General features: G+C 49.0%; 1 protein-coding gene across 4 annotated transcripts in view; it reads right to left on the reverse strand.

Moving 5' to 3' along the window:
* Positions 1 to 26,830, reverse strand: part of SLC8A1 (solute carrier family 8 member A1) — a 118,747-nt gene that overhangs the window by 11,870 nt on the left and 80,047 nt on the right. For 3 of the 4 annotated variants that reach the window (XM_056487521.1, XM_056487523.1, XM_056487520.1), the window contains one exon: positions 2,243 to 2,349. In XM_056487521.1, coding sequence (XP_056343496.1) covers positions 2,243 to 2,349 — 107 coding nt within the window. Of the gene's footprint in view, positions 1 to 1,797; positions 1,902 to 2,242; positions 2,350 to 26,830 lie in introns of all 4 variants that reach the window. The other variant, XM_056487522.1, reaches the window with a different exon arrangement.

Here is a 26,830-nt window from a genome sequence, read left to right on the forward strand (position 1 = left end):
CAAGATCTTCCAGTGGTGTCAGAGGCAGTTCTGCCCTGGGGGGGGACACAAGCTGTCCCATGTGCAGCAGCTGCTGGCTTTGACCTCCTCCAGCTGCCTGATGGGGAGCAATGGCTCCGGTGGCAGCTGCACTTTTGGCATGGACAATGAGAGAAGAAAAGTCTGTGGCAAGGCTTGGCTCAAGGGTCTCGTTGCTCAACATTTTAGATCTCCAAAACGAAAGAGGAAGCCTCTCCCCTAGTGCTCTAGTGGATCTTGGGCCCCACCACAGCCCAGGGGTGACATTTCAGAAATGCCCTCGTCTCTCTGAGCACACTGCTCCTCCTGCCTTGCTGCTTCTTGTACCAGACCAAGTACAAAAAAACAAGCTTAAAAGAAAAAAATTAAAAATTGCATGGCAGCAAATAGCTGCTTTAAATAGTCCTTTAAAGCTTTGTCTTGCCTTCCACCTAACAAGCTGGCAAGCCTGAGCTTCTCTCAGGTTTCCTGTTATCTTTGTGACCAGGTAGATGAGATTTTTTTTTTTTCCCTTTTTCTTTTATTTTTAGATAAAAATTTCAGCTGGGATCTCCAGAGCTGGGACGACAATTTTTAAACTTTGGATCTGGAAAGCATGTTTGCTCCTGCTGGACTGCTGAGCCCACACTGGCCCCTGTGGGCAAGGATGGAGCTGCTGAGTTGAGTCATCCGTGTGTAACTTCATCCTGGCAGTGCTGTCCATGCTCCACAGATGCCACCAGCACCATTTAATGACACAGACCCCACCTGCAGTGCCTGAGTCACGCCAGTGTCTGATTTTTTAGCCCAGCTTTTGTGAGACAGTCACATAAACCAGCAGGGCAGCTGATGGAAGGGACAATGCAGCTGACTTAGCACCTGAGCTGAAGAGGGAGGTGACATGTCCCCACTCAGTGTGGGGCACCACTGAGGGCCCTCTCTGCTCTGATCAAATAAATATTACAGCCTAATGCCTGCTGGAGGGAGAGCTGATGTCCCAGAAATTAGAAAGCAGCTCCAAGATAGGCAGACCAAATCTTCTGCAAAGGCTTTAATAATGGTCCATCTCTTAAGTAACTCTAAAACTGGTTCTTGCTCAGCCACCAGTAGTGTGCAGAAGCAGCTGCTGCCATTAATCCTCACTTAATTTTCTAGCAGAAAAAAAATGCATGGGAAAATAGGTGAACTCTGTCTTTTTGGGAAGATTGGCGTTTGGTTTAGAAATGTGATGAGAGAGGAAATTGTTTTTATTATTCCTGTGAGAAGCTATTATCCAATGCAGAGCCATGAAACTTCATTTGAACATAACCTGATTTACCTAAACTGATTGCATCTCATGGCATTACCTACTTGGGCTGCGATTTTCGTCTATTTTCAGACCCTAGTGCCAGTATGAAAAGACTAAAATTACTGCTCTGGCCATGCATTTTATTTCATGTGAAAGCTGCTTTATCTTCTGATAAAAATGATGCAGCGTTGCCCTTTTCACTTGCCGAGGCTGGATGTTCTCTCTGATTGAAGGTGCAGCAGGGCAGCACTCCCAAAATGTCTCAGTGGGCTGGTGGTGCCCTGCCCAGGGTGGTCCCAGCAGCACTCCTCACTCCCTGGGGCTGAGTGGGGTGGAGTCCTCTCCAAACGAAGGAGGAAAGAAAACAGAGCAAAAAGGTGCAGCGGCCAAGCTTTGAAGGAGGGAGGGCAAAACGAGGAGCCAGAGAGCAAGGAGGAGAAAGGAGTGTGAGAGTCGGGAGACACAGAGAAAGCGGCAGCGTCTCGAGAGCTGGTCTGGTTTTACTCTCACACCTTTCACTCCTCGTCGTAGCCACACGGGATCCCCAAGCACAAGGAAGAAACTGCACTCTTTCTCATACTCCTCACGGTCAAGTACTCTAAGGGTAATGAATTTCCTGTGGGAACACAAGACAAAGGCAAACACATGATTGGCGCCACGCTCGCATGCAGGTCACGTCCGCCCGGGTGCTGTGGTGACAGAGATGGTTGGGTGGGGGAAAGGGGCTGCACATCCCCCCTGGGGCGTATGGGGAAGGGCAGGAGCATCCCCAGCACTGGCTGAGGCCATGCCCTGGTGGTCTGGGGCAAGGCTGTGCTCAGGGGGGATGGGGACTGGCCTTGCTCCTGCCCTTTTCCATAGGCGCCGGGGATGCGAGCTCGGTGTTGCAGGTGCCAGACATGAGTGAGCCAGACAGGGACACACAGGCTGGGCTCAGCCCCGGAGCACATCCCCCACCTTTCTTCTCACTCATCTCCACCAGCCGGGGCTCCCCGATCTCTAGGTAGAAGGTCTTGTTTTTCTCATACTCCTCATCATCTATCACCTTGATTGATATCGTTTTGCTGGAACAGAGAAGAAGAAATAGACATTCAAGAGTAAGGGGGGAAAAGGGAAGAGGAGGGTGGAAAGAGCAGGAAAAAGGGGGCTATGGACAGAAAACAGCAGCTTTGGTGGCACAGGCTGGAGGGACAGCACAGTCAAAAGCAAAGGGCAGGAGCCAATGGGCCAAGATTGCCTCAGGATGGACATGGACCACAGAGCACCAGCAGCCTGCAGGTGCCAATGGGCCAAGATTGCCTCAGGATGGGCATGGACCACAGAGCACCAGCAGCCTGCAGGTGCCAATGGGCCAAGATTGCCTCAGGATGGACATGGACCACAGAGCACCAGCAGCCTGCAGGTGCCAATGGGCCAAGATTGCCTCAGGATGGACATGGACCACAGAGCACCAGCAGCCTGCAGGTGCCAATGGGCCAAGATTGCCTCAGGATGGGCATGGACCACAGAGCACCAGCAGCCTGCAGGTGCCACCCTCCCTGGCACGACACAGCCTGGGCCAACCACCCCCAGAGGTGTCTTGGCAAGGCACGTCTGTCTCCAAAAGCCTGTGGTATAGAACTGTCATTGGATACTGCTGGAAACCAGGGAAAAAGCCTTGAAGCCTTTGGTTTCTCAGGCTGCACAAGAACAAGAGATTATAACAATGATTATGCCCCTGCAGGGTGCCTGAGAGACATGTGAGTGTCTCGTGATGTTTTGCAGAAAGCATGTTTTCAAAGAGGTGTTGCCTTCTTGGACCAGTGAGTGTTTTCTGTCCTGTATTGCACGATCTACCCTATATAAGTGTAGTGTTTCTTTCAGTAAAGCTCTCTCTCTCTCTTTTTTGCTTCTCCATTGCACAAGGAACTATAGCCTCAGATGCAACATAGAACAGCCCCTTGGCAGCTTGCACACTCTGCATGAGCACAAGCACTGGGAGCCAGCACAGACCAAGCCCCTGGAAGCAGGATGCACTGCTCAAGCTTGGGCATGGAAGAGACTGTCTCCCCACACTCAGCAGATTCATGGACAACATCATGATCAGCTGCTCAGTTTGGGCTTTGGAGGCTCTAATTTACAAGCTTGAAAGAGAGGTTGGAGTTAGGCCTTCTGTGAAGTGAATACAAAGGAAAAATGGCCTTTCTGGTTAGGGCAGGCACATGGAAAGCTTTGCTGATGGTGAGATTTTACTTCTTAAATTTACTTTACAAGCACGTCCTTTCCCAAGCCTTCAAGGTTTAGTCCTCTCCCATTAGAGAGTGGAGGAGCAGCAATTCCCTCTCACATGACCCAGGGGTTGCTGAATTTGCTCCTGGAACATCATCAGGACAGGTCCAAAGGCAGAGTCACCACTCAGAGCACAGCCACAAGCACACACCACAGAAGCTGAAAGCCTCTCAGGAGGCTGTGGCCACCACGAGAGAAATTTACTCCTTGAGCCACCTAATAAAGTAAAAATTGCTCTTCCAAGGGCAAAAAAAAAAAAAGCACGGATGTTTTTCAGCTCTTTTCAGGGGACTCACTGAAAAGTGAGAAAAGGCCTGAAAGCTGCTCACCAGAAGGTGGCCAAACCTGGGGTACCAACATGGGGTGGTGGACCTGTGCTGCTGTGGTCCTTCCTACAGTGCAAAGTCATTGCACAAACAACAGGGCCATAAATGCAGCTGCCTCTGCTCCTCCCTGGAGGCTCTGCTCACTGTCATGGCACTGCTGTGGGGACAGGACCTCCTCCTGGCTCTCATCTTGATCCAGACAAGAAATAAGCAGGAGTAACAGCACACAGCAAAAAGCCAAGGCAGTGATTGCATTCCTGTGCTTGCTGCCAGCATTTTTGTCTGGGTTTGCTTTTCCCCCACACTCAGCACTGCCCTCCTGTGAATGCTTTTATATAAACCAGCTTTCCCACTGCTCCCTCCTACCCAAACCTGAATGCCTTGTTCTTTGGAGAAATGCTCAAATCCCATCCCTGGCTCCTCTGCACTTCCCACCAGCACCCAGCACAAGCTGAAGCAGCCCCAAGGCTGCTCCAAGATATGATGAAGGAGGCTCTGCTGCTCCTGGCAGGTCCCAGCACTGAAAACCCATAAACATGGAAGAAAGCCACGCTCTAGGGGAGTGAAACTGAGGCCACACTGCTGTGATTTCTGGCTTTCTCCTCTCCTTGCACATCTGCACTGGCCACCCAGAGCCCTTCTGTTAAGCTACAAGTATTTGGCAGCAGAATCAACATTTTCTACTCATTCAGGGTAAACACCTCAAGCACTTAGAGGAGCAGCCAGGATGATTTCTTGTGCTGTTTGCTGTGAGTCAGAAGAGTATTAAGTTTGCCCTTCATGCTTTTAATGAAACCATTTACTCAAGAGCAAGTGATGGCTGTGAAAAGTGTAACAATGCAGCACGGGCTCAGTGTAATCATATTTCATAATGAATATCTGTAATAATTTGTTCAGTTTGTAATTATTGCTGCAATAGGTTTGTACATAAGAAAAAATGGTTACCAAGCAGGCAGCTGATCTTGCTTTGTGTTGATGAGTTAGGGGAAATTATCGTGTATTAAAAAACTAATGAAGGATATAAAGATACTCTCAGTTAAGCTTTCAAAGAGAACCTGATAGAATTACCAGAATGGCACAATTTCAGAAACATTACTAACAAAATCAATAATTTTCCTGACAGCTCCCATTAAAATGTACACTGCATCCTGGCCTCATGTAGGAAAAATCCCCTCAGGAAAGTTAATTAAGAGAGGTGCCTTCTTAAATTCTGAGGGCAGCAGAGACATCAAGACATAAACTTCCTGTGGGTGCACTCTGGCTTGCCATGTGTGGCACTCCTCAAAGCCCCACAAAAACAATTCTCCCCCACGAAAAGAAATCTGTGTGGCAATTAAAAAAAAAAAAAAAAAATTTCTGGTGCTTAGATACAACACCAACAGGACTTCACTGAATAAAGCAGAATTACAGGGCTTTAAGTGCCTCTGCCAGGAGGTGGTGGTGTTATGCAGTTTTCCAGGTGATCCTTCTGGGATGAGAACAAGTGCCCCGTGTTGGGCAGACTTCTGCACTGCTGCTGCTTCTGCTGCACAAAGCTGCTGGGAAAATGGGTAGGCAGAACAAATGGCAGCTCTGCTCTCCAGGTGAATTTCCAATCAGCAAAAATTGCTGAGGCAAATTTGTCCCTGGGACGAGACCGCAGTCCTGGAGGAAAGGATTGCCTCCTTATGGTGTTGGAGAAACAGTAAGGATGTGAAAATAACACAGGCTATTTTTAGAGCGTGCCTGGTCTCCATCACAGCCTGCTGCCTGCTACAGAGCCCCTGCCCAGGGTCCTGCACACACCTGAGCTCCTGCCCCTGGACTTTCCCAGCGGGACACAGCGGCATGGGGACACCAAAGTCCCTCCTGAAATTTGCATTTACAGCCTCTCTGTCCCAGGGGCTGTCTCTCTGGCTCAGGGGCTCTTTCAGAACAAGCTGTGATAGTGCAGAACAGAAAACAAAAGGGGCACTTATTAGCACCCTAAAACCCCTCATGCTGTGTCACTGCAGGATCAAGGAGTCCCACACCCACAAGGCAGAGGGAAAAAAACCAAAGGATTAAAGCAGCATCTAAACCATTACACATTTTCTTCACTTCGTGGGAGTCTGGGGTCAATACAGAGGGTATTTCCAAGCTGACCATTCTAGACAGAGTCCAAGAATCAGCTTTGATTTGGGTCTGACAGTGATGTTTTTGCCAGAACCTTGTGTCTCCAGGAGCTGGGTATTTAAGCCTAACACTCAGGATCCCATGAGTGCACAACAGTCCTTGGAATAGCTGGATCATCTTTTTTTCCTCTTTTGACCCTCAGTCACGCTGCAGGTGGGAAAGAACAATTTCTGGAGAATCTCCCCAGCACATGGGGATAGAGGTCCTGTGTTGATATAAACCACCAGCCTTGACACACCCCTGCATCCCTTCCTCCAGTGAAACCATGGAGCAAGTCTGCAGCAACCCTGATGCTTCTGGGTTTTCCTTGCACTGGTGTTGGGTCCATCTCATCTCTGAGCTAAGGAGCCATGCTCTGGCATGAAGACTGAGGGCATCCATGACCCATCTGACTGTCCTCACTTCTGTACCAGAAATTGCACTTCCCTGAGCCTGCAGTCGAAGCACTTGCTGAGGGAATTAATTTCAGTGTTCTGGAAATCAAAGAGTAAACACATCTTGTAGAATTTTCAGCTCTTCCCCTCTTGCAGACATGCAGCAGCAACAGGAGAGGGCTGGTGTCTTTGTGAAGGTGTCATACAAAGCTCTGCACTCGCTCCAAGTCTCCAGTGCTCTCCATCAGGGCTTGCTTTTCATTTCAAACGATGCTATTTCATTCAAACTGAAGAGGTCTCTTATCACAGCATTTCCACACATAACCCTTACTTACAACAGCCCATGGAAAAGTCCTCTTGGCTGGTGATGCTCTATGGAAGAGCTGCTACACCAATGTCCAATGGCAAAAGCAGGACAAGAGGAGAAGCAAAGCTTAGGGCAAAATGCCAGTGGGGCAAGGCACCCTGAGAGCAATCCCGTGGGTGTGCAGGGACAGGTACAGGTGGAACGAGCTAGAACAGTCACAGTCTGGCACAGGATGACAGGAGCAGGATAGAGATCAACAGCAAAATATTTCTCTTTGGGTATTTTTTTGACCACAGGAGAGAAGATGAGTGCAGCACGGGGCAAAGATGCAAGAATGATCTGGGACTCCCAGCTCTTTTGTCTTCACTGGCCTTTTCCCTCAAGGGATCAAATGGCATCAGAAATTATTGGTGAGGATCTCCATGGACCTTTGCATTTGTTTTGAAGCTGAATATCTGCACAGTCGTGGCAGCCCTGTGGAAATCCTGAGCATATTTTCAAAAATCCTGTCAGTCCCAATCTACACTGCAGTGCTCAGTTCCATGAAATGGCAGAAACCCCTCTCCTGGCTCAGACAAACAACCAGCCTTGCAAGGACCACGGGAGCCTGGAGAGCATCAGCAGCCAGCTCTGGAAAGGTTCAGGCAGGACATGCTGGAGGACAGGGGACATCATCCAGGAACTTCTTGACAGGGCCAGATCTCCAGGAGCAGAGGTGTCACAAGCCCAGCTCTCTCTCAGAACCACAGTCATGCCAGAGCTGGAATAGCCAGGAAGCTCTGCACATAATCAGTGTCTCCAGTGGGGCAGGAAAACAATGACCTCTGAACACACAAGCAGCTGTTAGAGCAGTCAGCAGCAAGCTTGCCCCTGAGAACATGGCAGGCTGCTGCTGTCTGCACAGACACTTGTCCCTGAATCAACAGAGGGAATGATGCACTTCTGCAGCTTGTCACACATCCAGCTTCTCTGACCACCCAGGAGAGCTGCAGGAGCAGCTTGGAGGGTGCTCAACTGCAGATTCACAGCTACAACATGCAGGCTGGGCAGTCAGGAGTGGGTTGTGCTGCCTAAGCCTGGTGCTGCCAGCCCTGATAAGCAGAGCAGCACTTCCCACCCAGAGAACCATCAATTACAGCCAGGGAATAGCCATGAGGGACACATGTTCTGGAGGTGACACTGCAAAGCCACATCCATCGGTGCTGCCTGTCCTAGCACGAGCTCCCAGACTCCCACAGAACCCTGCCACATTGATTTCTCATGTGTCTGCTTGTCAGCCAGCCACTTAATTAGCTGAAGTTGGAGCTTGCCATGAGAGATGGGCACGTGGCTTGGGAAGCTCCCAGCCTCACACAGCTACTGTAGTCACTGGGGGCCTGGGGGAAGAAAACTCCCAAATCATCATCACCATCGTCATCACCATCATCATCATCACAGCTGAGCCAGAGGGCAGGGCCACATAAATGAGCCCCAGTCACACTGAAGAGCCTGGACCAGACTCCCAGGCATGGTTGGAACCAACCCCAAGAGCAGCTTCCCTGCTCAAATTACTGACAGATACTCAAGGAAAGAAGTTTCTTGTTTCTGGGAAGGAAAAGGAGGTGATGGGGCTTTTCTTCCACCAGCTGACAACAGAATTGCAGGTTGTGGTGAGGAGGTGACAGTCTCACCCACAGAGACACCCAGGTCCGTGGTGGAGGTGTTTGTCCACCCACAGGGTGTGAGTGTGTGCGTGGTGGGGGACACAGGTGACACCTGCTCAGCCAGTGCAGGGACAAACCTCCCCAAGGGGCAGAAGAGGAGCAAAACTGGGGCAGATTCTGTGCAAGACCTTGTGCCACACATGCTTTTAGCTGTCCAGCAGTGGTCTCTGACAGAGGAGAGGGTTCATCAGGGTTGCTGTCCCTGCTAAAGGGTTCCCATCTGTGTGAGATGTCCCATGAGTCACCCATGCAGGATCCTTTGCTGAACCAAGCCTTGCTGACACGAAATGTCTGTACTTAATGAAAATTTTGCCTGCAGCACACTGCAAACATGACAGGGAGGGAAAAGGAAAACCTGCCTGAAACGAAGCATGACGCAGGCTTTGGGAGGCACGGATGTGAGCTGATCTGATGTGGCAGCTTGCTTTGCTGGTCCAGCAGCCCAGGTCTGCATGGGGCTTCACAGTCCAGTGCCTCCCAAAACCGACTGAGCACACCAGCCTGGACTCTGCTAACAAGGGGAGGGAAGTGGAAATGCTGATCCCTCTATACCTTCCCCTCACCGCTGGAGCCAAAATTCACCTGGCTGCTCTCATTTTCTTGTATGCCCTCCACCTTTTTCTCCAAGGTGTCCTGAATGAATCAGACCTCAGGGCTGTGTTGTCATTTCCATGTCTGCATAAACCAACTGCTCCTCTGGCCTTGGGATGTGCTGAGTTTAAATGACAACATACAGCTCAAATAAGTAACACTATCCTGTAACACCAGAGCATCACTACCAGGAAAATCCTGGAAAAAGATCCAGCCTGCCTGCTCTTCCTTGGCCTTGCAGAAACACAAGGCATCAGAGGTGGTCTGCAGAGACAGGAAGACTGAGGGTGGTTGCTGCTCAAATAGCTGGGACATGACAGGCACAGCTGATGCTCAGTGTCTCAGAAAATAGTTTTTAGGAGCAACGATTGCCAGGTAAGATGATTTCACATGCCAGACTGAATGCTGCTTGACTCTCCTCCTAGGAAGACCATATTGAGAAGGATTTGTCAGATCAGAAATGTTTTTCTGGCGAATCCTCAATGTTTGCTCTGATGTGACTGTGAATTCTGTGCTCTGACTAATGCACTTCTTCATCCATCTGCCACATCTTGCTAGGGACCAGCTGGGCATAGATGAATGCCACTCTTGATCTGCCCCAAACCAGCCCTTGGTCATGTTTAAATGTTTCCACAGCTCCAGCTGTGGCCTCCTCTTCCATGGCTCTGGATATGGTGACACCAGGACAAAACTGTTTTCCTGCTTTTTCCCAATCCCATTGCCATGCATGTCTAGTGATTATGACCCACAGCCCTTAGAGCTCCCAGAGAGCCTGCTGGAGGCAGGATCCCTGAGGGATTAAACAGGAGAGACCCATCATCATCAGTGTCTGCAGCTCCAAGGACAGCTTGCACAAAGAGAGCAATACCACTGATGACTAGGAGGGAGAACACATTTGATGTGAATTTGATCAAAACACCCCCAGCAGCAATTACTTAAGGTGCCTAGGAAAGCTGACAGAGTAGAAATAACTTCTCCCCTGGCTGTGCACAGCCCTGCCCATGCCAGCTGAAAACTGCATTAGTCCTGAAAAATCCAGCCTGTGCTGCAAGCAAAGGATTGACTGCCCAGGGCTCAGCACAGCCCAACATCCCTGCTCAGTATAAAACCCTGCAAATCCCACTTCTAACCCCACAGGGTTAAGAGCCAAAGTCTGGCACTTCCCCCCATCTGCCTTCCTGGAATTTTCTCTTGACTGACCTGGCTGGGCAGTCAGGTCTGTGGGTAGTGCAGGCAGATAAATAAGGGGACAGAAACTTGGCACACAGTTGCTTCTTGCACCCAAATACACATCCAGCTTTTCTTTGCAGCCAGGTTCCCCCTCATGACAATAATTGCTCACACCTTTCAAATAGATATGAGTTGCTCTTCCCCGTGTGCACCTGGAGAGTTGCCATGACAATTCTCCTCAAACAGAAGCCATCACTCTTATTTAAATGGCTTTTGGCCTCCACAAAATGAATTTCAACGAGCCACTGCCAGCAAAAAAGGGCATTTCTGCAGTTCTGTAAATAATTTAGCAAATTTTTCTGAGTTAAACCTGACTAAACAAAACAGTGGGGACCACCAGAAATAATAGGTCAATGTCTAACAGTATGGCTTCAGCATCAGGAATCAGGACTCAAGGAAGCCCAAAATACATGTGCTGTGCATGAGCTGCTCCAGCACTGCCACTACAGCAAGACTTTGCATCAATCCTGGCAGTGTTTCCTTCCCAGGGAAGGAACATTTCAATTCCTGCTTCCAGGGTTTCAGGGCGAGGGAGAATTTTCCTTCTTATTTGGGAAGACACTTGATGAGGAGTCCTGATTGTGCCCTGCTACTCTGCCAGGGCTGCTGACAGCCAGCTCTGCTACTGGAAAAGCAGCTGAACATGGGAAAAGAAGGAGAACATGGGGAATGCTCAGTGACAGCAGAGGCCACTCCACAAAAATCCAAAAGGGCAAACATCAATAGAGAATGTGCAGGTCTGCTTTCCAGAGCAGCATCCAGCATCATTTTAGCTCCCTGCTCAGCCAGGCATGGGTCTGACTCCTCTCATTTGATGGCTGGCCCCAAAGATCAGGCCCTGCTTTTCCAGACACTCCTCTGAAATTCTTGGCATGGTGACCCAGCGGCGGGATCAAAGCCTCCTGATGGTGTGGCAGGAATAAACACTTGGCCATCACTGCATTCATCACCCCTTGCCCAGGGAAGGATGCAAGGGACTGATTTAAAGACTTGGGCAGTAGACTCACACTTAAGTTTTACTAGGAAAAGTTGTAAGTTATCCTCTGTCAGGGCTCTAGGGAGGCTCAAGTGGAATGCTCACATTTTAGCAATTTAAGTGACTGGATGCTCATTTCTGGTCCAGACTCCCTTTGGCAAATCCTTCATGCTGGGACAGTATCAGAGGTTACCTGATGGTACAAAAGATGTGAAGTGTGGGTACCAGCACATGAAATGCTGTCATTATACAGGATTGAAACATCAGGGATGCTCATTTCTGAAGACCATCAGCCAAGCTGGGAGCTACACCCCAGTGCCTTGCCATGCTCTCACTGTGCCACAAGGCAAGCCCTGCGAGGGGCGTGATGCAGAACCTGCCTTCTTGTCCTTTCTACCCAGGGATAAGGCCAGCAAGCCCAGACAATGCCCCATAAAGTATTCTGCCACCCCCAGAGAGGGGCTGCTGCTGGGGCAATGATGCCTTAAAAGGGACACTGTTTGGACCATTAGGTCAACAGATGACCACAAAATCTCAGGGGTTGAGTGCCAGCAATGGGGTTTCTTTGTCTCCAGCCCAGCAAATCTTCAGACAGCTTGGTAGTTGTTTGGTTTGTTGGGTTTTTTTCCCCCCCACTTCCTTTTCAATGACTTCCATCTCCAGAGGGCAGATGAAAAAAGGGTGTCAGTTGAGATGGGATTTTTCCCTTGTCCTTTCAAACACCTTCAGGTTTTTAGGAATTGCCAGGGATTCATGCCCTTACCCCCACAGAAACTGCTCTAAAAAGACTGAAGGACCCCAGTATCCTCAGGCAGGTGCTGGAAGGTGTGCAGGGCTGTGGGACCTGGGTGCTGCCACAGCAAGGAGCCATTCCCTGCCCCTGCTGAGGGGTTTTGCCACTCTGGTGGCTGCAGCATCCCGACAAGGGCCATTCCAGTGAAGTTTCCCTGTTTCTGGACACTCTGGAGGTCAGGAGCATGTAGGCAGCTTCAAGAGTCACCACTCACACTGTGACTGACACACCACCTGTTTACTGCCAAATAAATTATGTGGTGAAACATACCCCTCTCAGCTGAAACTGTGCACAAAAAGCCTTTGAAAGAGACACCAGGTATCCTGAAGTGCCCAGTGATCCATGGGGTTAAAGCCTGTGGTGGGAGCACAAAAGCAAACACAAGTTTGCCAAGAATCCCTCCCAGTGCTGAGATAGGCAGGAAACCAATCCCATGAGGAGCATGAAAAAATTCTGCTTCTGTCTCCAGTTACCAAGGAGATTGTTTAAACAAAGCTAAAATAAGAGGAACCAAGTGGCCAAGAGAAATGTGAGAGTGGAAGAGCACTTGAATGCTTTGTGGTGGCTTTGCTGGGCAGGGTGCCTGTGATGGGCTCAGCCTTGGCCAGCAGCTCTTCCCCTCTTCCCAGGGGAAATCGTCCATATTTTGGTTCTTGTACCTGCATGAAAATGGCCAAGAGCTTTTAAAAATGGCAATACAGAGAAGTCCCTGCCCACAGAGGTTTCAGCCATGTGCCAACCCTGTTTATGGTCATTGTGGCAGCAGGACACAGCACTCGATGGCCTCAGCCTGGACCTGTGTGTTCAGGTTCTCAGAGGTCTCCTTGTGGGAGTAAACTAAATCCAGCTCTGTGTGGGGCTAAATTCCACCCTTTGGGGTCAGCTCAGCAGCTCCAGTCTGTCTATATGACCTGAAGGATGGCAGATACATGGAATACAGGATGGAAAATTCCCTCTTCAGAGCCCCGTGGACACACACGTGCTGGGTTTGCTCCTGTGACAGTCACAGGATCACGGAATCATTCAGGTTGGAAAAGACACCCAAGATCATCAAGGCCCACAATTAAAGGCCAGAAGACAAGCACCAGCAGACTGTACATGAAGACAGGGCTTTCTCCAGCCCCACCTCACACCAGGGCAGCACAGGGGCTGCCTCAGGTCCAGCTGCACATTTCTCTTCTGCTGGGAACTGCAGATGTTAGTGGCAATTCCCACACAAACCCCAGAGCCTGAATGCTGCTTTCCATCCCTCTGCAATCTTCAGTTAAGACAAGGAGAGGGAAAACTTCCCAGATGCTGTTTCTCCAGCAGATCCTCCTATCTTACACATGCTCATCCTGCCTGATGCAGTCAGGGCTGTGAGTTAAAGGCAGTGCCTGTTGTTCAGCCTGCCCACGACTTTCCACTATTTTAGAGTCTGTCTCAGCTGCTTGGTGCTTTGCCAGACTTTAGCCATTCAGAATGAAACTTTCCATGTAGAGTGGCCACTGCTGAGAGAGTAATGAGAAACCTCACTGTCTCAGCTCTGGAGAAAAAAAAAATAAAAAAACATGCTGGTCTGCCCATGCAAACATTTTTTCCCCAAACACTATATTGAGTAATTCTCTCTTCCTTATGCTTTTCTGCAGAGGACAAAACTTAGCAGAAGGATCTCTCTCTCTAGTGCTCAGGATGTGCCAATTTGCTTAAATTAGACCAAGTCCTAAGACTCTAAAAACTTGCAAAATGCGTAGGTTTCTTCAAACTGGCAGCTCAAAGTCTTGGAAGATTTAATCTGCTCTGGAAATGCTCCATTCTTTCCCAGTGCCAAACCTGCTTTTGCACAGGCTGTGCCCTCAGCAGGGCTTTTCCTGTGCCTGGGAGCTGCTGGGGAGCTGGGAGCTCTGGCAGCAGCAGGAAAACTGGCTGGCCTGGATACCCATGGCAGGGGCAGCCTGGGGGTTTGAGAAATTCCACAGCCACGCCTCCCCTCCTCCTTTACTGCTGGCCTCTGAGCTAGGAATGTCTCCAGGCACATGGCCCCTGCACCACAGACTTTGCATCCTTGCTGCAAGGATGACAGGCTCTCTGCAGTATTTTTGGTAGCCCTCCTCACCAGCTGGTGTGGGTAAATGATGAAGCTTGCTGGGACACAGACACATACTGAGCCTGGGATCTGCAGAGGATGATTCTCCTTTTCTGCCCACCCTGATCCTGAGCCTGACTTAGTGAGCCAGGGCTGCTGGGGAAAGCTAGAGTTTAACTCTGTCCAAGGAGCTTGGCTGGTGTCTTGGGTTGCAGTACAGGATGTGGCCAGAAATGTGTATTCCATCACCCTCTGTTGAAGCTGGGTGGGACAGTGACCCTTATCTCCATGGCACATACCATCTGCTAATGGGCCAGCTTTAAAACCAGCTGGGGCAATCATCTTTATCTTTTCCACACCCCATCCTCCCTCCAGGAAGATATCATCTGCTGCTGGCCCATTCAGTCCCACTGTGTGACTGATAAAATTACATCATCCCACTGGGAGATGCTCCAGCCAGGGGGAGCAGCCAAACCTTTCCTACCTAGATAAAAACTGAGATTTGGAACACCAAAGCAGCCTTTTTCCACTGGATTCCAGAGGAAAACCAGACCCTTCCACATCATCCCTGGACTTTCAGAGGAAAACTGCACCTTCTCCAGGAGCACTGCTCCAGCTGAACCACATCTGCCACTGCAGGAGGATGCAGCCACCATTTAATGAGACTGCTACCAACACCCTGACTGACTGACAGGGTGTCAGGCTGTATTCTGACTCTGTCAGGGTTGGGATTGTTCTTTGTAATATTGTATTTCTATTTTAATTTTCCTAGTAAAGAACTGTTATTCCTAATTCCCATATCTTTGCCTGAGAGCCCCTTAATTTCAAAATTATAATAATTTGGAGGGAGGGGATTTACATTCTCCATTTCAAAGAGAAGTTCCTGCCTTTATTGGCAGACACCTGTCCTTCAAACCAGGACAGCTGCATAGGTAGAACCTGTTCCCTGTGCTGTGTTCTCTGGCTGCAGGTGGAGTGATGCCACCAAAAAACCCCTGCTGCTCCTGAATTTAACACTAGGAGACTCAGAAGCATTTAAAGCATGAAGAAATGGAAACACACCTCAGTATTGTGCTCAGGAGTTTCTCCCTAGTGTGGGAACCACTGGGATGGTTTAGGAGCTGTTGGGTGGGAGGAAGGCAGGAGGGAGGCCAGGGAAAAATGGTTTCTCACATAGTCCTCCCAGTGCAAAGCTGGGGAGGGGGAGAGAGAGAGTGATATATATATATATATAAGCAAAGCCAGCATGAGTTGCCTTTGGCTCCAGAAAGCCTCCCTAGTGATGGCAACTGCAGTATTATAAAAGTATCTTTTAAGAATTGTTCTAAAGACACTGTCAGGATTTAAGGAAACCCTAGTAAAGTGTAATAAGAGGAAACCAAATTGACCAAAACAACCAGCCAGGAAATACAAGCTGCTTTTTGTATCTTGCCCTTCTTCCTCTCTGACACTCATTTGCTTTTCCTTCAAGCATAGACAAGTGCTGTTGTGGGGCTATTAATGCTTTCAAAGAAGAGAATGAAATCTCAGCTGGAGACTCCATTCAGAGACAGGCTGAAGTGCCCTTCCAAGCCCTTCCAAATTCCCTGCAGTGCAGCCCCCCTGGTGTCATTCATCACTTCAATTCACATCATCTCATCATGATACCGAGTTTCCCACTGAATATCAGGATGTCCAACTGACCATGAGCAAATTTATTTCCTACAGCCAGGTAGGGATCCTCCAGTAGCCACACGCAGTTAAGTTTTATTTTCTCACCAGTGCTCACATTTTAAAGCTATTTAGGTTAAATTAAGCCCTAACCTTAGCAGGGTGAGCCCCAGCTCTGTGTTGGGCTGAGCCCAGGGGGAACTGCAGCAGCCTTGGAGCCCCTCCTGGAAGTGAACATTTGTTCACATGGCTGCTGTTTCCCCAGAGGAACCTTCGCAGAGCACATTAGCAAAAGTCTCTAATTTTATTGGCACTACTCAGGGAAGATGTCAGGGCATGGGAAAAAAACAAAACCCAAAACCTTAAGAATCTGGAATGGTGCTTGCATGCATTTTCTGAGAGAGATTTGCAATTTGCTGCCTCCTTTCCTGAGAGCTAGGCAATGTATCAAATAACATATTTGGGGTGGTGTTTTTTTTATTTTTATTTTTTTTATTTTTTTTTTTTTTTTTTTTGTTGTTGTTTGTTTGTTTGTTTTGTTTTTTTAAAAGAACCCTCTAGCAATGGTCTTGATTGTTTTCCAATTCACAGCTGCCAGAGAGCCTGGAGGATTATTCTGCACAGAGCTATAAATGATGCCCCATATTAATGATTGCTTCCACTGATCTTTGCAGGAAAATTCCAGAGCGACTCGTGAAGATGAGATTTCCATTTCTACATCTCAAATAAACAGCTGCATGTCAAAATCCTAGAAATAGGCAGAAAAACATGTTTCTCATCTCCCAGAAACCCAGATAGAAATGCCCAAGGTACATTCCAAGTGGACAGCAATTTGTGTGCAGTGGGCCCTGCCAGAAGAGCAGCGAACAAAAATGATTCCCAGCTGAAGAGCAGAGAACCCCACTTGGGCAAAGGGGACACCACAGCTTTTCCAGGGGGGCATAAAATGCCATTTTTTCTCACCTGAAACAGCTGTTCCATGAATAACATCAGAGGGAGGCTGGTTTGAAAGCTGAAGATGGTGAGATTTACATCTGATTTGAGATTTATGCCTGATGTGGGTACAGGCAGCGATCCTTCAGTGTTTGCCATGAGGCAGAGCCAGCCACACATTTCCCTGGTACACACCCTATTTGTGTCCCACAAATAGCAGGGCCATGTATATTTAATAGGCACAGGCACAGCCTGGAGGCACTCAGCCCAGCACTTGCAGCCTCCTCGGGCTCCTTTTGCCTTTTTGGGGCTGGAGAAGCCCCATCTCTCTTCTGCAATTTGTGACCACGAGCCAGGCACAGCTAAGGGCTTGTTTTCCAGCACTCAAACCCTGTGAACACAAGAAGGGCAATGCCACAAGCAGCACAAACCCATTTGCTGACCTGATGGGAACTTATACGCACCATGAATTTTGTCCTTTATTAGGCCCCCTCTATCCACTCTGTTACTGATCATTCCAACCTCAGTTTTCTCAAACTGCAGGGAAAGCCAAGAGCTAATCAGGATGAATAATTTTTGGGCTGGTACCCTTCAGCCAGCAGCACACCATGGAGATACACTGGGTGCCAGGGGAGCCAGGATTTCCATTCCAGGGTTGATATGGGCTCCAGAAAAATGAGCAAGATCCAGGCAAATAATCAGGACCAGCTGTGAAAGCTGCAGCCATTGGGAAAAATTTGACAAGCCTGTAGGGCTTCCCCTTTTCTAGCATGTTGATAGCTACAGGAAACAGACACTTTTTAAAGTTTTCACAACCGGGTTTCAGGAGGACCCATTAGCCTTACTAAATATAATATTTCACTCTGTGAGCCATTATTTATTTATTTCTCTTGGCCCTGCTGTCCCCACAAAGCTGCCTGGAAGTGAGGAAACTTGGCCTGAAACTGCATTTCAGACTGAAGCAATGCTCTGGATCTGCAAGCCAAAGGAAAAGAGAAGTCAAGTTAAAAATATGCACATATTTTTGTGCATATATATATTTGCAATTATTCTTTGTGGCAAGGGTTTGGGAATTTTTTTTGCTTTCGACAGAACTGCAGGAAGGCCCTAGTAAACAAGAGGAAGAAGGCTGGGAAGTGAGGGATGTTCAAGGCCTGCTTGAGCTGTTTATTTAATAAAGACCTTTGCATGAGATCCATATATTGATGCACCCAAACTAGGTGCCACCCAAATTTGGTGAGTGCATTCAGGTGCCAGTTGATTTCCCATTCTCTCCACGCTGTTTGCTTCAGCTACATGCTTGGGTCACAAGTGGGTTTGTCCAGCTCCTCCACATGGACATTGAAAGTCCCCAGATGCCTCAGAGGAAAGGAAAATGACTGACTTTGGAGCTGGCTGTGCACACCAGCCATTTGCACCAATTTGCATGACATTTGCATTTCATCACTAATCACTACTCAAATGTATGGAAAATCTGGTTTTAATCAGCTGGCTGTGGGCAAACAAAGTAATCTCTCTCCCAGTTTTGAGCCAGTGACCTTCTGTCCTGGCACCAGGAATGACATAAATTGTCACTTGGATGGGCTGGGCTTTTCCCAGGCAAGCCAAGCCACCCTGAAGACACCAGGACACACTGCCTGCCCATCCACCCTCCTCTGGCTCCCTCTTCCTTGCAGTGATAATTTCTTCTAGGAAAAGAGGCACAGGGCTCATCCCAGTGCTTCCAGAACCAATGGATTTGCTCTCAGCAGTCCCCTCCATCACTGGGCAGTTCAGAATGTCCAGGGAACAACATTCAGGCTGTTATGAAGCCATAGATAGTGGATCACTAATGCACACTGGTTTTCCTGCCTCCTGCTCTCCTTGGGACATCCATGATGGCCTGGACTTTTTAGCCACGTTCAAAAATGCATTTTGGCATAGTATTCTGGTTAGACATTAGAAAGCTTTGGCCTGCCAGCAGAATTCTGGGGACAAAGTGGATGTTCGTGAGCCTGGGGCTGAGACATCCAGAGAAATCCCAGCTCTGCTTGTGACCGACTGTATGAGGTCTCAGGAGAATGAGCCAGGCCAACATTTCATCTCAGCCTTTGGAGGAGGATGCTGGAGTCACCCAGTCAAGCTGGCCCAGCGCCCAGTGGCCAGTGTCACCCTAGTGGGCAATGGGCCAGTCCAGCAGTGCTGCAAATGCAGCCTTTTTAACAAAAGTATTGAACTGGATCAGGATGTCTGGCCCTAACAAGCCCAGATTAACCAAGGACTGACTCCCCTCTGCTGCTATTTTTAGCTTCCAAAAGCAGTGTGGCCAGTGTCAGCCTGGCTTGCCTCAGAGAGGGTTTTGACACGAGCGTCCCCGTCCCCATGACTTGTCCCCAGTGTCCCCATGGTGCTGATCTGCCATCTCTCCCCCTGTCAAGCCCACTCTGGGCTCTGCTGCCATCCACACGACGGAGTGGGTGTCTCCAGAGGCTGGTGGAGTGGCTCCCCAGCAGCTGCCTTGGGGCAGGGTGCTGCCAGGCTCAGCGGGATGATTCCCAGCAGAACCACCCGGACACGCAGGCGGTGTCTCCGAGCCTCGGGTGCTTTGCTGATTTAACAAACTGCTACACGCACTGCTGATCAGGTTCCTTTGGCTGACAAAATGACAAAACACACCTCTGCAGGCAGCAGCTGTTTGGGCTCATGCACCCAAACACCTCAGCAGACAGGAGACCCGCTGGGACTGAGGTGGCTGTGAGTCAGGAATGGCACGGCCACGCTGGATTTGGCAGAGCAGGTGCCAAGTGAGATGTCCCAGCTGGCTGGGGGCATGGGAAGGGCTGCTGGCACATCAAGATGTCCATATCTGCCTGGAGCACGCTGGAAAAGTGATGTCCTGCTGGGTCCAAGCCAAACAGCTCCAGCTGCCTTTCTCTCAACAGCTCCAGGGCTGAGTGCTGGCACACCAGGCAGGAATGCCATTTACCTCTTCCCAAATAGGTAAGGCACTGCACAGGCAGAAACTCTGATAGTGAGGTGTGAAATCCAGCACTGAGCCCGTGTTTAAAAAGCAAAGGTCCTGCAGGGCCCCTTATCTCTCCTGCTCCATGAAATGCAGTCAGATGAAGATGTGAAAAAGAAGCAATGTGTTTTTTCCCCCTGCTTGTGATTCTCAGAGGAAGGCAGGGTTTTTAAAAGGATAGGCAATTACTAGTGGTCTCCCTTTATTTTTTTCCAAATCTCAGTCCTTTAGAAGAGGACAATTAAGTTTGGATCTAGATGTCAAAATCTACTTGAAAAAAACACTCTTAACCCAACCCTGAAACTCCTCAGTGTGAATTAAATTCCTGCTGGACTGGGAGCTGCTCTAGCTACTGGATTTTGTAAGTGGAAGGAAAAAGTTTCTTCCACTTTAATTCAGCAGGGCTGGTATTTGGTTTTTTTAATTTTTTTTTTTTTTTTTTTTTTTTTTTTTTTTTTTTTTTGTGTTCAGAAGGTACAAGATGTTAATTTATTACAAGTATGTATTTCCTGCAGAACAGATGGGGCCCTGTTGTGCAGATCTGAGCACTAAGCCTTTTCTGCACCTCACTTTGCAGCTGCTGACTGTAACTCTCCAAGCAGCAGTAACACACAGCCCACACCTCACCCCTGGACACATCTGGTCTCATCTAGCTCAGGACTGTGGTCACCAGTGGCTGCACACAGAGAAATTCAGCTGTGGTTCACCCTGGTAGTGGCTGCCTCTAGTTCTGGGGGGTTTGGCAGGACAAGTGACAATGCCCTCACTGACATTAAAGGCTGAACTGGCTCTGTTACCCCCCCCATCCTCAAAACCTTCTTACCCTGGAGGAAAAAGATGCTGAAGGATGGGAGAGCACCAGAGACTCATTTTCCCAAATACAGTATTTATGGTGCAAAATATGTAGATGCCTCTTTTATTAAAAATTATGCATTTCCCTATATCTTAGGATCCATTTAATGTACCTTATGCTATTGGTATTGCATAAGCTGAATGCAATATTTATATTGCATTTGCATTAATATTGGGCTTATGCAATATTGGTATTGCATAAGCTAAATGCTTATGCATTTAGTTGATTCACTTACAATCTTACTTTTCATGTTTGCAATCACATAGGGGCCACAACACTCCTATGAAAATGATCTCAAGATCCTCAAAATGACTGCAACTCTCACTTGTATGAAAGCAGCCCCCCAGTCCTAATCCTAAATCCAGCTGTCCTCACTAAACCACACACCAGTCCAACAGACCAGCAGATCACAAATAACAGAACTCTGGTGCCTTTCCTCACATCCAAGGCAAACTCTGGGACTCCCATTTGTGTTGCACCACTCACCCTGGTGGTTTCCAGCTCCAACCCCTTACATCACTTAGGAATCACAGATGGACTCAGCAACCCCAGCCAACAGACACGAGCTGAACTCTGTGATATGACCAATCCTCTAAAAATACTGCAGTTTCACAAGAGGAAGGGCCTGGGTGGGAGAGTGCCAGCAGTTCTGCTCTGGCACATTTTGCTTTGGCCCTGCTTGGTTCCCAGCCTGTTCAGCAGTGTGGAACAGCGATCCTGCATCCCACAGTTAAACAGGAACAGCTCCTTCCTGCTGTGGGGAGAATGTGTGTGAGATAGATCCCTTCATGTTTGTCATCTCCAGGGCACCCACAAAAACACTTGGCAAGTCCCTTTTTCTCCCCCATTCCTGTCTGCTGACAGCCTGGCTTCCAGGTGGGAATTGTGTGCGGGAGGTTTGGGGACACCAGGCAGGAATTTCATGCCCCTGTGAAGACGGAGGGAAATGTGCTGCCAGTGCCAGGTGTGGCAGTGCTTCCAAGTCCTTCCTCACAGCCTGTTCCTGCCAAACACACCCATGCCATTTGGCTCTCCATTCCACGTCAAAAGCAAGGGCTGCTGGTGCCCCAGCCCTGTGGGCAGCACCCGTGGGTGTCTCAGACCTTGGCAAAACCTTGATTTCCCCTGAGTGAGCAGATCAGCCATCTCACAGAGTGCTCAGCCCCCTGAGCAAGGCGTTGGTTTGTTACCCCTGCAGTCCATGCACAGAGCAGTGCCACTTGCCAGGTACCACTCCATCAGGAATGGTAGGGGAGGGGGAGCCCCTCTTTGTACTCCTTCCCCAGCGTGTTCAGCTGAGCTCACCCCTGCTCCCCGGCATTTCTCCTGCCCTCCCTCACTCCCTCTGTCTCTGCAGGGCAGCCCTGACTCCTCTCCCAGGAGGGGATGCTGAATTATGGCAGAGTCAGCAGCGAGTGCTGCCTCCTTGGCTCATCCCTGAGTTTTGATCTGCCAAGACAAGCCCAGGCAGGTCACAGAGGGCTCCTGGAAATGTGCCCAGGTGCTCCTCTCGCTCAAGTTTATTTCCTCTGAGTACACACCCGATGGAAACAGAATTATGGAAGCCCTACCCTCACTCCAGGTACATCCCACACGCTGGCCCTCCACAGAAAGAGCAGTGAAATGTAATTAACACCTGGCCCCTTTTCCCAGGTTGACGTTTCCTTCTTGGGAGAAAAGGGAAGGGGAGTTGTGTGATAGCCCCAGCCCTGCCAAGGAAGGTGCCAATGAAGGTGCTGCCACACAGCTGAGCCTGGACACATGCCAGGAGCTGGTCCAGGCTGTCCAAGCAGAGAGCAGAGAGCAGAGAGCAGAGAGCAGAGAGCAGAGAGCAGAGAGCAGAGCCTCTACTGTGCCGCAGCTATACAGATTCTGCCTTCCCCCCATTGCTCCAAAGGAAAACCTGCACCAGTTGTGAGCTACCCCAGGAGCAGGAGCAGGAGCAGGGCAGGGTGGGGTGTGTGGTGCTGCAGGTTTTGGCACAGGAAACAAGCAGGACACAGAGCAGCCCCAAGGAGGGGATTACAGAGCTCCTGTTGCAGGCGGGACTGGACGTCCAGCATAGTTAATGCCTTCTTAATCACTCATAAGCCATTCTGCTCTGAAAGAATAATAAAAATGATAAAAAATCCCCCCTCTTTAGTCTCTTTGCATTTTGTTTTCCTGTTTGTAAATCCCAAGGCCTTCAAAACGCTGTCCCTGCTGAGTGAACTTAACCATTAACCTACAAAGAGCCACCGATGATTATGCCTCTGAAAATAGATTTTATCCATTCCCTCCACTCGCCTCTACTGATCTAGACACAAATGCTTAGTGATTGTTACTTGGCAACCATGGTAAAAATGTACTGAGCCACACGTGGCTACAAAGGATGAAATCACTGTCATGAAATTTCCAAAATAAGTACTGTAATACCAGAACACTTATTCCTAAGAGGAACAAACAAACCTCTGCCTTATATATTGTTGTTGCTGCTTAAAAAAAAAAATAGGTTTTTTTTTATTAGCTAGGCACAGTTTTTATTCTTGCTTCATTGTGACTTCATTCAGCTTGTTTTGCTGTACTGAGCATCATATCCATGCATATATGGACACACAGCATTCAGGGAAGCACAGATACCCTCTGCTGAAGCCTGGACAGAAGTACAGAGTTGTAGAAGGGCTCACAGGTGAGCAGGGACCTCAAGAGGTCTTTGGTCAAAGCAAGGCTCACCCCCAAGCAAGGGCAGGGTGCTCACATGGGTTCTGTATAGATGCATGCACATGCACACTTTCCAGGCTCTCAGAGACAGAATACAAGGTGAATCCATCTGAAACTGCTTTAAACTAGAAATCACTAGCGCAGGGAAAAGCTGGGGTGGATATCAGTAATTAATTAATCAACTCCTTGGACCTACAGCTGTCAAATGTCCAACTCAAGTCCCTGTAAATCCACTCTTTTCCTATGGGTAAGATCCTGTATCCAATGCAAGACAGAGACAGTCCCACAGACTGCCAAAACCAAGATGCCACTTGCAGGAGATACTTCTCCTCATAACAAACATCTGAGCTTTAATCTCTGATAAAATATTTCCTGATGGGAAAATGTTTGTGTCACAGCTCTCACGACGAAGAACTCAGTGCCTTTAGATGTGATTGAAAGCTGTCCTGGGTAGCCTTTGATTAATCCATGTTTCTCTGTTGGTCTCTCAATAAAGCAGGGAAGAAATGGATGTTTTTGCTTTGCTCAGAGACCCAGAGGCTGGGCTGGACAGACTCAACTCCACACAATCAGAAAGATCTGAAACCAATGCACACCAAGCTGAATTTTTCAAGCACGAGCCTCTTGAAGTTGTCTAACTTCTCACCAGGGAAATTTTTAATTTCAGAGATTAAACACCATGTTTGGAGATTCAGAGGCAAGATGCAATGCTGATTAGCATTTGTCTCAAAGCCTGATTATTCACACTGTTCCTCTTTTAGGGAACATCTTTCAAGCTCACACATAAATTTGTGCCCACAGATCTGCTTTCTCCTCTGATCAATACCCATTAGTTGCAACTTTTCCTAGACTTGAGTAGCAAGGGCATCTCTTCCTCCCCGGACCAGTGCTAGATTGGATCAGCAATCTGCAATCAGATTCACCCCAGTTTTCAAACAGTTCATCCCCTGAGCCCTGCATGCTGCACTAGTGCTCCTGGTGAGGACAAGGAGCACAAAAGGTGCTTGTCCCTCTCTGCCATGCTCCCCCCACCAGTGGGAATGGCTGCAAGGGGCTTTCAGCTCCTGCAGTGGGAATGCCTGCTCAGCTCCCTTCTGCCTCTTTGGGTGGAATTTTATTGTCAGTGGAGAGACCTGCTCCACCTCTCCCTGCAAGGAAGGGCTCAGTGAGCAGGGTCTGTCACCCCCTGGGATATTTCCATGCCTGCAGCATGCCATGGATGCCCTGCTTGGCAAGAAAAGAAGCCTTTGCCTGCTCTGCAGCTGCAAAGGAGTGAGAAGTCCTGGGGCAAACACCACTCTTTGAGCCCCACAGGGGGTCAGCATGGATATCCATGGAGGATGCTCCTGTGGATCCCCATGGAGGATATTCCTGTGGATATCCATTGAAGATGCTCCTGTGGATATAAATGGAGGATCCCCCTGTGGATATCCATGGAAGATTCTCCCGTGGATATCCATGGAAGATTCTCCCGTGGATATCCATGGAGGATGCCCCTGTGGATATCCATGGAGGATGCTCCTGTGGATATCCATGGAGGATGCCCCTGTGGATATCCATGGAGGATGCCCCTGTGGATACCCATGGAGGATGCTCCTGTGGATATCCATGGAGGATGCTCCTGTGGATACCCATGGAGGATGCTCCTGTGGATATCCATGGAGGATGCCCCTGTGGATACCCATGGAGGATATTCCTGTGGATATCCATGGAGGATGCTCCTGTGGATATCCATGGAGGATGCCCCTGTGGATACCCATGGAGGATATTCCTGTGGATATCCATGGAGGATGCTCCTGTGGATATCCATGGAGGATGCCCCTGTGGATATCCATGGAGGATATTCCTGTGGATACCCATGGAGGATATTCCTGTGGATACCCATGGAGGATATTCCTGTGGATATCCATGGAGGATGCTCCTGTGGATATCCATGGAGGATATTCCTGTGGATATCCATGGAGGATGCTCCTGTGGATATCCATGGAAGATTCTCCTGTGGATACCCATGGAGGATATTCCTGTGGATACCCATGGAGGATGCTCCTGTGGATATTCATGGAAGATTCTCCTGTGGATATCCATGGAGGATGCCCCTGTGGATACCCATGGAGGATGCTCCTGTGGATATCCATGGAGGATGCTCCTGTGGATACCCATGGAGGATATTCCTGTGGATATCCATGGAGGATGCCCCTGTGGATACCCATGGAGGATGCTCCTGTGGATATCCATGGAGGATGCCCCTGTGGATATCCATGGAAGATTCTCCTGTGGATACCCATGGAGGATGCTCCTGTGGATATCCATGGAGGATGCCCCTGTGGATATCCATGGAAGATTCTCCTGTGGATCCCCATGGAGGATATTCCTGTGGATACCCATGGAGGATGCTCCTGTGGATCCCCATGGAGGATGCTCCTGTGGATATCCATGGAGGATGCTCCTGTGGATACCCATGGAGGATATTCCTGTGGATATCCATGGAGGATGCCCCTGTGGATACCCATGGAGGATGCCCCTGTGGATATCCATGGAAGATTCTCCTGTGGATACCCATGGAGGATGCTCCTGTGGATATCCATGGAGGATGCCCCTGTGGATATCCATGGAAGATTCTCCTGTGGATACCCATGGAGGATGCTCCTGTGGATACCCATGGAGGATGCTCCCCAGGCACAGGCAGCAGGGCTGGTTCAGCCCATTGCAGCTGGGGCTCTCCCTAAGCCCTCTGCACCTTCTGTGGCTGAGCCTGGCTCCCTCTGAGCCCTGCCTTGGTGATGTGGGCTGTGCAAGGAAACCCTTGAGTCCTGGAGAGACCCTTGCTGACATCTCCCATCCACTCTCAAGTGTTGCTTTCCTATTTCTCTGTCTGTAATTCAAGCACAAACCTAAGAGAGACATCCCCCCAGTCTTCCCTCTGCAAGGATTTGGAAACAGCACTTCAAAATCTCTGTGAGGCCCTTGCAGATCATGAAATGATGGTGAAAGCAGCTTAACTGAGTGAAATGAGATGATGCCAAAAAAGAATTATCCTCCCCACCAACCTATGCCTTCCCCCTTATGCCTGGCCAGCAGATTCAGATTTTTGGGTCAGGGTTTCCCTGATGGATGCATGGCCCATCTTGCTGGGATCTTTCCCTAGGCAAAGACAGGAAGGAGGTTTCCCATCTCCCTGTGGCTATTCATGCCCTCTCTCTGAAGCCTTTGAGAAGAAGCTGGCCAGAAATCCCACAGACACTGGGAAGAGCTCTGGGACTCCCTAGCTCAGAGGAAGATGTTTTTATCTGTAAAGTGAGATGAAATGAAACAACACTAAGAAGGGAAAAGATCCATGCAAACAGTTTTACCTTCCCTGCCCTTCCCTGACACAAAACCAGCCTTAGACAACAACATACTGCAAAACAACACAGCTGTTTCCTGAAGCTGGGCTCAGGGTTAAGCTAGGCTCTAAACTCTGGCAGAAATCATTTCTGTTTCCTATTGGCACTTCAGAAATGGGTTTGAACGCTGGCTTTTTAATTGGTGAGAGCTGCCAAGCCATATCAAGTTTTCCATACTTAAAAGCTGATTTTTCACAAATGCACTTTCAAGAGATTCTTCAACAAGAAAATTTTAAAA

Source organism: Oenanthe melanoleuca, chromosome 3 (genome assembly GCF_029582105.1).
Source record: "Oenanthe melanoleuca isolate GR-GAL-2019-014 chromosome 3, OMel1.0, whole genome shotgun sequence".
Taxonomy (NCBI): Eukaryota; Metazoa; Chordata; class Aves; order Passeriformes; family Muscicapidae; genus Oenanthe; species Oenanthe melanoleuca.